This window comes from Scomber japonicus, chromosome 15, assembly GCF_027409825.1.
Source record: "Scomber japonicus isolate fScoJap1 chromosome 15, fScoJap1.pri, whole genome shotgun sequence".
In the NCBI taxonomy this organism is placed as follows: domain Eukaryota; kingdom Metazoa; phylum Chordata; class Actinopteri; order Scombriformes; family Scombridae; genus Scomber; species Scomber japonicus.
Window position 1 is genome coordinate 15,573,927 of NC_070592.1, and position 13,534 is coordinate 15,587,460.

Sequence of the window (13,534 nt, forward strand, 5' to 3'; positions counted from 1 at the left end):
AATTTTAAACAACTGCACGTTTTCCAGTGTGGTCTGAATTATTTTTTTAAAAGAAAAAAAGTTATATTTATTTTCTGTGTTTTAGAGAAGTAGCCAAAATAAACCTGGATATCTTGTATTCATTGGTCAGTTATTAAAGAAACGTCGTCTTTGATGCAAATTAATTAGCTAATAAAAGTATTGAGATATATATTTGTATGTTTGGGAAAAGTGAATATCAGTTTCATCTTGACAAAGGCTCATAGTTAAATTAAAACATATATTCTGTAAGCATATAACAAAGTATAATTTAAGTATATTTACACATTTTAGAGGAGGTATTTAATTAGTAACCAAACACCTGCTCTATATTATAGGCTATAGTTTGCACAAAATAATTTGCACAATATTTTTCATTGCATTTCAACAAGGTTCACAGGTACTGTAGTCTGGGCATGTTATCTTGTTTGGTGCACAAGTATTAGCTACTTCTCATATCATTAAAATACAATAGCACTTACTTGTTTGTTCCATGATTGCATCCTCTCTGTCACTTAAAATTAATTTTCTATCAAGTGGTGTTCCAAAGTCTAGAGTTTTAATTTCTGTGTTGTGTCTGAACAGTAATTTGTGGAGCTTATTATTATTATAAGTTTCCATTAGCCAACATATGAAACGTTTTTTTTATGTTTTGTAAATAAAAGATAACATCATTTAAAAATGTCCAACAAAAAGGCCAATTCTTATTAATACATCATTCAGTTTATTAAAACAAAGCATTAAATAAACATATTTACATGACATGAAAATATAGGACTCATCAAAAAACAAACAACACAAAATGCAAAGGTGTAAAAGACATTGGTAAGATGACAAAATTAGGCGATTGTGGAGAGGTCGGCAGCTTGGCCCTCCATTCAGAGTTTTTGCAGTCAGATGAGAGTAAGTAAGAAGAACCTGCACTGAGATCTTTGGCAGTTGTGTTGTATTCAACCTGGTTGTTTTTAACCGTATGCATATTTGTCTGATGGGCCCTTTTCATTTGGAGTTATCTGTCCACTCAGCTTCATTAAAAGCTTCACTATAAGGCCAGCCTATGAGGAAACATAAAAAGACAATTTTCAACTTGAACATACTTATTCATTACAACATATAAACAGTTCAGATTAAAAATGTCACTCCTGAGAAAACAGTGTCAAAATAAAAACCATCAGAATGTATATAAATTATAATTCTACTTTAGCTACTATTCCTATTGCAATACATTTAATAAAAAAAGTTGAACCACATGAATGATTACCACAAGCCATTACCTGTTTTGTGTGCACAATGAAGTTCATTTTGTTTTCACCACTGTGTATCTGGAAGTACTGGTCAGCATGTCCGAGCTGCCACATGAATGTGCCGTACTCTAAACTGATGAGAAGGACCTGGAGTGCAAATGTTTAATTATTATACTGAGCATGCATTCAAAAATTTTTATTTTTTAAAATAAATTTTATTAAAATTAAATTAAAAAAAAAAAAAAAACACAAAACAACAAAATATTAAAATCAATCTTCAACTTGTTCCAATGATGGACAATAACCATAAATAAAAATATTCCATCCCACACTACGCTTAAAGGAATAGTTCACACCAAAATAAAGATTCAGTTACCAATACATTTACACCTATGCAAGTTCATACTCTAATTAAATTTGATGGAAATCCAAACAACTAGCCTCTTCTTCTCACTTTCATCTCAGCTTTCTAACGTACTATTAAATGTAAGGTTTTAACATTATTTTCTTTTTTTTCCCTCATTTACAATTAAGCACAATTATCCACTAAAACTATCAGGGTAACTTGTACAGCAAAATAAGAGGTTTGAATAGTTGCCTCTATACAACATCAATAGTTGCAACCTTATCACTGTGGGTTCATTTAATTAAATGTATTTAATACATATTTATATAGATTCAAATAATTGATAACAAAATGTACCCTTAAACTCTCTTGAAGACACAAAACACTGCTCGTGCATGTTAAAACTTTACTCACCAAGCTTTACATCACAGAGATCACACAGGCAATTTTGGTGCAGCTTTGAAGCATAAAAGATAAAAAATAAAGACAGTGGGATACCTTGGTCTCCATATTCATGAGGTGCAGACCCTTCGTGTTGACCCCAACGTAGACACGGATGACTTTGTGGTTGCTGGCGCTGGCCTTCGTGTAGACCTGACCCGTGAAGAAGGCCGCTCCGTATGTTGGGATGTCCCAGCAGTTCTGCAGGAAGAGTCGCTGCAGGTGGTGCATCTCTTTGCTCACTCCCTCGCTGGTGCTCAAGGCCTGTCAGAGAGTGAGAGGGGACGGAAGCTTTGTAAGTAAGATCAGGGGGCAGTGTAAATTAATTTAAATGGTGAAAGTGATTTATGATTAAAAATGTAATGTGTGTACTTTGTATTCATGAAGAATCCTGTTGGTCCAGTGGTACGCTTTGCTTTTCACCTTAGATATCGGCACAATTGACTTCAAGTTTTCCTCACTATTTAAAAAAAAACAACAAAATACAGAGAAAAACACAAACTTGAACAGTATTCGAGAAGTTTCTTTACTGCAAAAACACAGCAACTGACTGGTAACAACTGACCAATGCATTTTTCTAATATGGTAAAAATGATTCACAATCAAATCAGTCCAGTATGTATTTAATAAACATTCTTTTACTTGAGGAACCCTTGCTTATGCTTCTTGCTCTCATAGTTGCCATAGATGATCTGCAGGAGGAGGCTGGCCAGTGTGATCAGCTTGGTGTCTGGAGCAGGAAAGAAGCCCTTCAAGAGGCAGTGACGCGCCTCATCAAACAGGATGAGGATGGCTAGCGGATCCTCCACCTGGGACGAAACAGTAAGTGGTGGAGTCAAGACTGCTTCTCAAAACCTGACATGTCAAGCATCAGCGATTCAAACACACAATTTTTTTCCACCTACAGTTTCTGATGACTTTTCTAAATTACATACAATAAATCATGAACAAATATCTTTTTGTAGTCAGCTACCTTTTTCTCAACATCTAGAGGCAACCGAACATCCCTACGTAGAAAGAGCTGAGGTGTCTCCCTCTGAGGATCCAGCACCGTCAGGTCTGTCACAATCTCTGTCCAGATCCGCAGATGCTGCAGCGGCTTGTGGTATGGCTTCAGCTGCAAGTCTGTCACGCATATAAATAAACACATATGCACACGTGGTAGCGTTGCCGTGACAACAAAAAAGGCTACTAATGCAACAACGTATAAAACTTCTTGAGATGAAAAAAAAAAAAAGTTTGATCAAATGTTAATCCTACAAAACGGACTGATTTGTGTTTGGGTTTTATTTTTTTCATGTGTGGACTTACGGAGGTTCTCTGAGCAGATCCAGATGGTAAAGTACTGCTGTGTGTCCTGAGAAAGACGCATTCCCTCCATGATCTGCTGTACTGTCGTGTTGTTTCCGTGTTTCAGCTCCACAGAGCGATATGAGCCATCCATGCGGTAGATTCGCACCTTTTCATACTGTAGAACAAAAAACATATCAGACCTAACCCTAACCCTAACCCTAACCCCTTAACCCTAACCACAATACACAAAATCCTGTCCTTGGACACTAAATAAATCAATAAATAAAGTCAGATACGGCCAGACACCTCAGACTATGCTTGAAGAAATAACACCATCTAGTGAACAGCATACCTAACTGTAGTGGAGTCATGTAAAAGCAACACAATACATATCCAAAACAAATAACATGTTCCTTTACAAGCCCCAAAGCACGTGCACACACATAGAATTACATAAATGTAAAAGCATTTAAGACATTACAGTTCCTTTACATGCTGTACCAAATGTCCTTAAGAAATGATGACATACACTGCTCTGATACTGGTAAAGACTGCTCCTTTCCTTCATCTTTTTGGTGTCATGTTTCCAATAAAATAATCGGTAAATCTTTGTCTGATGTGTGACTTACAGGTTTGCTGCTGGCCTGCTGCAGTAGCTTCACCGTCTCCTCCCATTCGTTCTGTTTGTTCTCCTCACACACTTGCAGAGGGGATCTTTTCTGCTGGTCCTCTATGTGCTGTTGGTCAGAAAGTCAATATCATTATTTACTGTGTTATTGTTTACAAGCTTTAATTATATCATGTGATTTATTATGGTCATTATACATACATATATATCTCAGTTACAATACAAAGCAGTTACTACATTCGCCAAGTTTACAATATTACATTTAACTTCCCAGTATGACACAGTCCACTGTAATGAATATAAAGTAAACAATTTGACAATAAACACATTTTAGTGCAAACAAATATCAGTTTCTTGTTAAACCTAATCCACAGCAACTTTACTTAATTGGAAAAAGACGATAAGAAACAAGGAAAGTTTTTAAGACAACAAAGATCACATTTCATACCCGGTCAATCTCAGGGTGCTGCAGCAGGAGCTGCACTATCTCTGCGTGGCCTCCTCTGGCTGCAAAGTGCAAAGGTGAGCTGAGCTGGCCGTTCAGCAAGTTTGGATTACAGTTGCCTTTCTCCATCAACAGCTTGGTTGCCTCCACTTTACCATGCCTGAGGGGAACCACACAGTTGTCAAATTTAACCATGACTCCTCATGAATAAGATTAACTAAAGTTAAAGAAATGAAAAACTTTCTTGGGCAGTTGAATGAACATCAGACTCACCAGCAGGCATAGTGAATGGGAGCCCAGTGGTCGCTGTCCAGCTGCTTGACTGAGAAACCGCTGTCCAGAAGCTTAGAGAGCAGCTCTGTGTCTCCTTCACAGGCACTGCGGTGGAGGGGAAAGTCATCCACCCACTGACGCTCCCTGTGGAGAAAGGAGTTTGTGTTGGGTATTCATACAGTAAGACATTTATGAGGGGGAGAGGAGCAGATTAAAAAATAAGCTAAAGCTCATAAACTCAATGCATGATGTTTACACTATCCTGCTAACTTAACGCCCCTAAAAGAGACACACAAATGCAAGAATAACTCACTTGTCTTCTGTCACACAGTTGGAACCATGTTGCCACTTCTCCCTCTTAGGGATTTGGATCTTGGAGTAGTCCGGCGCTCCGAGCCCAAAGTACGGGTTGATGATAACTTTATCCACCTGCAAACAAAACATCACACAGGCAGGCAGAACAAAGAAAAAGTGGTTAAGATTATATGATTTATTAGCAACATTTTTATCAAAATAAATAGTTCGACATTTTGGGAAACATAAGACTGGAACAAGGGTAGAACGGCAAGCCTGGTTCTATTCAAAGGGAACAAAACCCACGTACCAGGTCCCCTAATTTAATGCATAAAAAAACCAACGTGTAAAAATAACAAATCAGGGTTGCGTGCTGAACTATTTCTTAGTGTGTTTTCACATCTTCTCATCCAAATCTCAACAAGAAAGCAGAGAAGTGTTTTTCTCAAAATGTCAAATTATTCATTTTTCAAAAAATATTAGAACTGTGTCTTGGACTCTAAGTGAAATCTTCAAGGATAAATGTTTTCATTTTCTCGTCTTTCAAGTTTCTTCTGGTCCAAAAAAACGCCACAAGGGGTCCTAATTTAGAAACATTGCCCTTTGAATAAACACCACCTTTTTTTAACTCTCTCACCCGGTTTGTGTACTGCAGATCAGAACCATAGAGTGGATTAAGGATGCACATGTCTGCCTTCTCCAGGGACATCATCTTGCTCTTGATCTCCAGGGCAGTGTAGCCCATGTGCAGACCCTCATCACTCAGTTTTCCCTCGCTGCTGTATGCCGGATTGCTCACATTGGTCTTCACCCGCTCTACAGGTGCTGGCCGGAACAGGGCAGGGATGGCGTGAGGCACGGTGTGCTGCTCCGCTAACCATCTGTGGAGGTAAAACAGGCATATTAAAGCCTCCCAGTTTGACCTCCCAGTAACTGGCAAAGGGAAGATCAAATGTATCCTCACTTGTCTAAGGCCAGGAGCATCTTGGAGGTGCTGGAGCAGAAGTGGGTGCTGGTCTCACTGCACACCCGCATGATGTCTTGGAAGCAGTAGAAACTCGGGCTCCCGGCGCTATATACAGGCTTGCTGTTATCTGTTCAGAATGACTCATTAATTTACTGCTGAACTACAGAACCTGTGGAATCAGATTCATAGTCTTTGGCTCACCTTTAACACTGACTGGTACAACAAAAAGCGAGGCCTCTCTCCCTTCATTATCTCCATCTAGGGGAAATTTCTTCATGTGCACCACACGTTTTCCTAAAAAGACAATGAATAAAACAATAAAAACGATTTTCACCATGACATTCTGGACAATTTTAGCTTCTTCTTGGCTTTGGAGGCATTGCTTGGGTTGTGAGTAGATGTTTGCTTCACCTTAAAGAGCCACAAGACAAAACTGGTTGCCAACCACTGGTTTTAATTAAAGTCAGCAGTCCCACACTTACCTATGAATCCTTGGTTATTGGATATTGGTCTGATCGTTTCGTCAACATAATCCAAAATAGATTTGGATTTGTCTCCTCCGGTGTGGATCTTTGTCGCCAAGAGAACTTTCTTTCTTTTCTTCTCCTTCCCTTCCAAAGGCACTTCACTCAACAGGATCTTCACAGTCACCAGAAGAAACATGGAAACTGACAGTCAGATAAGAACTCTGGACTGGTAAGTTGAACCATCTGGTTAAATGTCATTGGCTGCTGTAGCTGTCCACATTTTATTTATTGAAAACTGCATTATTAATGACTTGAGGTTATTAACTGCCGTCAGCCAATCAGGGTTCAAGATGTTTGTAATTTAACAAATTATGTTAATTGTCAATTTTATGTTAACTGCTCAGGGAAAATTTAAATAAAACCAAACTAACAATAACTCTTCACAACTAGCTTTTTTCCTGTAAATTTGGACTGTAAGTTGAGGAAAGCAAGTGATCAACTGTCAGACTCGGGTCATTTACCTCATAGGCTTTGGCTCTGTACTCCTTTGAGCTAAGGCTGACTTGACTCTTTGGGCGAATGACTGCCACAAACACATCCTCAAGGCTGTCCTCGTTGCCCATCTTGCTGATGTTTCCTCAGTCCCAACGAAACGTCCTACACAAGGGCCAAATGCTGTGGAGAGGCATGCCTAAAAGATCACAGGAGAAGGAAATGTTATCAGGACTGATGAGTGGAGTAAATTGATCCTGACAAGACTGACATCCAGCTAGTTTATCCTGGTTCAATATAGTTGCTCATCACTAAATCAATGTAGTCTTTATTTGATAACAGAACCAGACTATCTGTTAATGCTTTCATAAAGGCTGATCTTAATTAGAGCTCAAATGATTAGTTGAATTATACAGGATTGACAGAAAATTAAAGCAACTATTCTTAAGATTTAAGTCATATTTCAAGCATAATAACAAACCAGTTACTCAGATGTGAAGATTTGCTGCTACTGTATTTTATGATAGTAAACTGAGTATTTTATGATTCAGGATTAGTGATCAGATTAAACAAGAAGATGTCACCTCAGGCTCTGGGAAACTGCAACAGAAATGTTTTACTGTTTTCACTATGGCTGCAACTCACGATTATTTACATGATCAATTAATCTCTTAATCATTTTCTTCATTAATTAATTAGTTGTTTGGTCCAAAAAGTGTTATAAATGCAATCCATTATATTTATAATTTTTCACGTCCAATAAAGCTTGCACAACCTGAAGCACTTGGTACTGAGTGTTATGATCCTACTTGTGATGCCTTATGATTGTTGTTATAAGACATCAAAATACACTGAAAGCATTTGGCAAGTGTCCTAAACATCAGGTTTTATCCTCTTTCGTGGACAATCAAGAATATATAACATAGGAGTTAAGTTAAATAGAGATGGATAAGACCTTCCTGTTGCTGCTGAGTGTAAAACAAGTAAAAGCATCAGTTCAGAAATCAGCCTTCAGGGTTCAGAGGAGGGTCACGCCCCGGAAACCAAACGCTCTGTTGTCTTAAACAGTTATTTCATGTTATGTACTATAATTTTACGCTGAACACTGAATTACTGTATCTATCCGCTGTTGATATATTATATTCTTCACACCAAACAACTTTTTTATTTTTTTACTGAATCAGTAGCTGTAGCCGGGATGCTATCGCTTTTTTTTCCGCCCGCTGAGCCGCTGAAACTTACCGAAACCGACACGGCGTTTTCCTCAAACAGCTTTCCACAAACTCTTTTTGTTTCTCAGCACTCACTGTGTTACATGTGACAGTCCTCAGTCGGGCCACTGGTCCAGGTGAACTTCCAGTGCGGATATTTGTGTTGAAGTGGTCGCAGGCCCTTAGTTTTTGGGGCAGGGCTGCACTGACAAACAGAGCACGTTACGTTCAAGTACAGCAACTCCGGTTGGAAAACAGAGGACTCTGGCGGTGCAGGCGAAGCAGTGTCAGCCGCCCGAGGAAGACAGTGCTCATGCATAGTTTGAGTACTTCTGCACCTTATAGTTAAAAGAGGGCTATGAGATGTATAATGCAATTTAAAGGAATTTTAGGCTTAGAGACCTAAAGATCTGGACTAAACTACTAAAACAAAGGGACATTATAATATCAAATATAATAATACAATAAATTACACATAACACAATATTGCAGGGATTAAAAAAACGTTGCAATTTCTCCAATTTGAATATAATATAGAGTATAATATAGAGTTCTCCAAGTGTGTCAAGGAAGGGACCCTGGAAAATAGGGGAATCATTTATTTTCACTATAATTCCATCCATAAGTAGCACAATGACCGAATATATAATTGTTTTTGGCCAGTTTCATACACTTCTGTGTTTTTTTTTTTTTGTTTGTTTTTTTGTCATTTTCTCCTGTTTTAACCTTGCCAACCTAACCTAAATATAACCTATTTCCTTACATATTGACCTTTCCACATAGTGTAGATATACTGGATCAGGCAATCAGATAAATGAAGTTTCTGTTTCTGTTTGAAGAACTCTTTTTTCAAGAAGATGAGGTCTTTGTGTGTGTGTGTGTGTTTGTGTATGTGCATGTGTATGTGTGCATGTATATTGTATGCAACAATAAAATCAATAAAAGATGATGTCAGATAGCACACACAAAATATAACAACAAAATATGTAAAAAGATGGATATTGTATAGGATTGGATAAGATAAAGTGCTACAGTTCAAGCAAGTGTGGGTAAAAAGTGCATGGGTGAAAGGTAACAATTACACTTTGTGAAAATATATGTTTTATATTTTGTCTGTACTCATTCAAATGATTTTCATAATGTTTGAATCTATATTTTACACTTTGGGTCTCCACAGTTAATTAACTTGAATGTCTCTTATTTCACTATAATAGTATGAGATATGTTTTTGTTAGCCTGTTTCAACTTTTCATTGTATGACATTTACACTTAGTGACATTTTTAAACCCTAAACTTCAGGTTGCTATAGCTGCACCCTACCATCACGTGGAAAAGTATCTACAATACAAGAACAAATATCCTGTATGTCATTTTATTCAAACTTCCTCAAGATACATTAAAGTTTGGCTTTAGTCCAAAAGGTTTTACCAGCTTTATACAATTGTTTCAATGGATTTCTTTTTGTTTACCAGTTTCTTGATCATGTTGACTAATTGGTGGTTCTAATTTTGGCTTGTTTGGAGATCAGTGAGATTGGCCTACCTAATCTTTCTTTTCTGTCATTTCCACCCAGTCTAAATATAATCTATTTCCTGACAGTATAAAGACACTATTATTGTATCACTTGTTGACAGGCCCCTTTTCAATAGTGTGGATATATTATATTAAGCAATCAGATAAAAGGACATTTTTGTTTCATTCATGTCTAGATCAATTCAACTGATGTTTAAAGAGGTGGTTTTTCAAGAAGAGGAGGGCTTGTGTGTGTGTGTGTGTGTGTGTGTTCCCTATATGAATGTAAAGTAATCTTCCATTCACTTATAATAAATTATAGTATAGCACTTTTTCCAAGTTTCGAAGTATTGGTTGTAATGGATATGAAATGGACTTGATCAGCTACTTTACATATTTTAGTTGAAGACATTGTATAAAATGTATGTGTTTATTGGCATGTAACACATAAGAGCTGTAACTTAGTGGTCTCTTTAAAACAACAATAAAATACAATGTTTATATATCATCAAATTGATACAATAACAATATCAAGTAGAGCTCAAATGCACAAACAAAGGAAAACATGCTTCTGTTATATATTTATATTATAACATGATTTGTCATTTCTCTCTGGTCCACAGCTGAGATTATAAATTTTTGGTACTGGTCCCCACCAACGTCCGGACCCTGCTGGTCCACGTTCAGGAGGAGCTTTTGTCTTCGCACTGACTGAGCACCTCCTGCATCTTCATCTGGATATCCAGCACCCTCTTGGCCCACTTCTCGCGCACCTCATCTTCGTCATCCTCTGTAACAGTTGTGTAGGCCATAAGGGAGATGAGACCTATGTGGAACAGGTGAGTGATGTGTGAACAGCGGCGCTCCATGATCTCACGGTCACGTTCACAGTTATCCAGGTACACCTGCAGCAGGGGTCTTCCAAACAGCAAGTTGATGCCCATCACACCACGGTAGTACACATCCAGGCTCATGTCACTCTTGTCTCTCTCATAAATCTTCTCAAAGGTCTCCATGTAGCGCTGGTTGTTGTCGGGATCTTTCTTCATCTGTGCCACCATGTTGTTGAAGGCAGTGTACTGGTGCTTGATGAACTCTTCGTACTTGCCATAGGTTTCGTTCACCTCATCAATGCGGATCTGTCTCAGGCATAGCTGGTTCTTCTGGGAGATGCTCTCCAGTTTGGTGTGGATTGCCTGAAAGTCCTTGTCCAGAGCATGGCCCTCATCATCCATCAAGCCCTTGCGAGCCACCCCAACCAGGGAAGAGACAATTCCAAAGATGGGGTCGATGGAGGAGGCGAAAGAGGACACCTTTTCCACGGCGCACAACACCTTGGCTGCAGTTTTCTTGACCTGTCCTGCATCAGCCATCACTGCTGTTTTTCTTCTGCCACGTTAAGGTCTTGACACTAGAAAGACAGAAAAAAGCAAAATATGGATTATAAAATCATCCATACTCTTTCTGGAACCTTCAGCATCTGCTCAAAATCTTTCTGGATATGATAAACCAACCAGTTCTTTAATATAATGATTGGTCACAGAGGTCCTCAAATGGTTTTGTTGTCTAGTATTACCATAAAAATTTAAAACAAGGCAAACTCTCAGGTTGCTGAGCCCACAGCCTACATGTCACCAGCTGCTGCACATTTGTCATATTGCAAATGGTGTCATCTTACACACTTATGTTACTGGCAACAGGTTGCAATGGGTCTTATGTTTGCTGTTGTGACACAGACCTTCAGCACGTGGGGAGAGAGGGACAACTAGGGCAAGGAGTAACAAATATTTTCATTATTGATTAATCTACAAATAATTTTCTAAAATTAATCACCTAAAAAGCTGAGATGATATGTAAAACCTGCCTTTTATCTATTGAATCAATCATCAATCAATAGTGCAAAACCCATGAATTTCCAGCAGCTTTAAAAATGACTCAGACAATTATTAAATATTCAAAATAGGTGTCTGTTCAATTGACTAATCGATTAATCAACCTATCATTGCAGCTCTAGTGGAAACTTTATTTTATCTGAATGCTGAATTAACCATTCAGATAAAAATAAAGCAAATTATTGTGTTTTGGAAAAAGCATTTTATAAAATATTGTTCATAATGAAGCACTTCAGTCTACAGTTTGCAAATACTACAGCAATCAGCAATCATAGTTCTGACATGAATCTGTCTTCTCAATGCTGTCCTTCTGTAAAAAATGACTCTGGGACAACAGTGGGTGTGTCTACATAGTAACACAGGAAAGACTGGAAATAAACAAGTTGTTACCGAGTTGGGACCTTTTATCTGTCTTCTTTAACAGTTAAATATATATATAATATAATATATAAATAATATACAAAACCTTTATGGCACCTTTAACTTCATACATTATGTCTAGACATGTTGCTGTAGTGTTTTTAAGCCAGTATCTCTCATTTCCTGATTCACAAACACAAATCAACCATCAAGTACGTTGCTTGTATTGAATGAGTCCCAGCTGACTCAGCTATCACACACAATACACACATCCTTCAGAGCAAAGATTACAAAGCACTCACGCAGCACATGTTAACTCACCAGTGATATAATTGTTGATATTCTTCTAGTCTACTGAAGCTTTCTCTCCTTACGTTCCACCATTTTCCTCCCTTAAATAAAGACAGCCTCCCTCTGCCATATAAGGGAGTGAACATGAGGAAGTGACTCATGCATGCCTCGTGCTGATTGGATGAAGGGAGGAAGGGAGTTCCTCTAAGTGCACTGCAGCAGCTAACTCAAACCACAGTGAATGACAGTATCATTTTCATTGTTGTGTTAATTGTAGGTCCACATACCTTCCAAACCAGTACGGGTGACCAGATACCACAGATACGATCAGTAAATAGATAAAGTCCCACTTTATAACCAGGAACCAGAATGACCAGAATGACTTGATGATGTGTTTTAGTATCACTGCTGTTCAAATGTGTTTTGAACAGTTATATGTTTGTAAATTTGTCACAATGATATATGAAATAATTTCATATATCTTAAATATATTTCATATATTTGAAATGTCCATGCAAAGGACTGTTTGTGTAATTCAGGCACAATTACCCTTATTTGTTTGATCATTGTGCACCTGCTGCCTGCCATGTGAAATTGTGTTTGAATCACTGTTCAAAGTGCACATATTGAATGATCACATAGAAGTGTCTAAAAGGAAGATGTCAGACAGTAAGACTTTGGTTACTCTGCAGACTAACACAGCTTTGTTACATTGTAAATAAAATGTATCTGATTCATAAGTTCTGAGCTTTGATAGTAGTCATTGTTATGTGGCATTGGAAACCCACCATCTGTAATAGGCCAATTTTGGCTGATAACATTGGCTGATCGGTGTATATATTTAATTCACAATGTCACAGAAAAAGTTCTTGTAGGAGAAGTTGTCATAGTGGTTGTAAAATACAGAATTAAGCAAAGAAAGTGACCCAGGGTACAGAAATACAGTGAAATTCAACATAAGTCTCAAGAGATGGTGTGTGTGTGTGTGTGTGTGTGTGTGTGTGTGTGTGTGTGTGTGTGTGTGTGTGTGTGTGTGTGTGTGTGTGTGTGTGTGTGTGTGTGTGTGTGTGTGTGTGTTTATAGTTACAGAAACAAAATACCTATTTTGAATTTAGATATGGAAGACTTAGGTTGTAAGTTGAAGATTATTCATTTTTATGATGTGATTTTGTGGTGTTGATAAAAGAAACTTAATTTATAGGCTGATTTTTATAAAACTTACTTAGCATTAAATTACCATTGTCAATGCTGATACAGTCATGTATCATCATAATTAGGCAATAAGGAAACACGGTACAGGTTTAAGCACACAAACAAATGCAAACATGATTTCAAAAACACATTATATTGATGATAATAT

The 13,534-nt window shown here is 37.7% G+C and overlaps 2 protein-coding genes across 2 annotated transcripts; both read right to left on the bottom strand.

Annotated features, from left to right (window-relative positions):
- Positions 1-728: 728 nt before the first annotated feature.
- Positions 729-8,351, bottom strand: krit1 (KRIT1 ankyrin repeat containing). The gene is made up of 17 exons (XM_053335026.1): positions 8,216-8,351; positions 6,938-7,107; positions 6,432-6,588; positions 6,151-6,243; positions 5,947-6,076; positions 5,620-5,863; positions 5,002-5,117; positions 4,689-4,832; positions 4,419-4,575; positions 3,972-4,079; positions 3,361-3,517; positions 3,023-3,174; positions 2,692-2,858; positions 2,422-2,509; positions 2,107-2,313; positions 1,293-1,409; positions 729-1,073 (listed from the first exon to the last, which is right to left on the bottom strand). The coding sequence occupies exons 2-17, from the start codon at positions 7,037-7,039 to the stop codon at positions 984-986; spliced, it is 2,229 nt and encodes a 742-aa protein (XP_053191001.1). The 5' UTR covers positions 7,040-7,107; positions 8,216-8,351; the 3' UTR covers positions 729-983.
- Positions 8,352-10,053: 1,702 nt separating this feature from the next.
- On the bottom strand, positions 10,054-12,269 carry rpz2 (rapunzel 2). The gene is made up of 2 exons (XM_053335028.1): positions 12,205-12,269; positions 10,054-11,042 (listed from the first exon to the last, which is right to left on the bottom strand). Exon 2 carries the CDS (start codon positions 11,002-11,004, stop codon positions 10,315-10,317), a length of 690 nt encoding a protein of 229 aa, XP_053191003.1. The 5' UTR covers positions 11,005-11,042; positions 12,205-12,269; the 3' UTR covers positions 10,054-10,314.
- Positions 12,270-13,534: the final 1,265 nt, after the last annotated feature.

Excerpts from the sequence above, each read along its gene's own strand:
- krit1 (XM_053335026.1), bottom strand. The coding sequence starts at position 7,039 with ATGGGCAACGAGGACAGCCTTGAGGATGTGTTTGTGGCAGTCATTCGC. Across the intron at positions 3,518-3,971 it reads AGCAGGCCAGCAGCAAACCT|TATGAAAAGGTGCGAATCTA; the intron begins GTAAGTCACACA and ends TTTGTTCTACAG. Across the intron at positions 3,175-3,360 it reads GATCTGCTCAGAGAACCTCC|ACTTGCAGCTGAAGCCATAC; the intron begins GTAAGTCCACAC and ends TATGCGTGACAG.
- rpz2 (XM_053335028.1), bottom strand. The coding sequence starts at position 11,004 with ATGGCTGATGCAGGACAGGTCAAGAAAACTGCAGCCAAGGTGTTGTGC.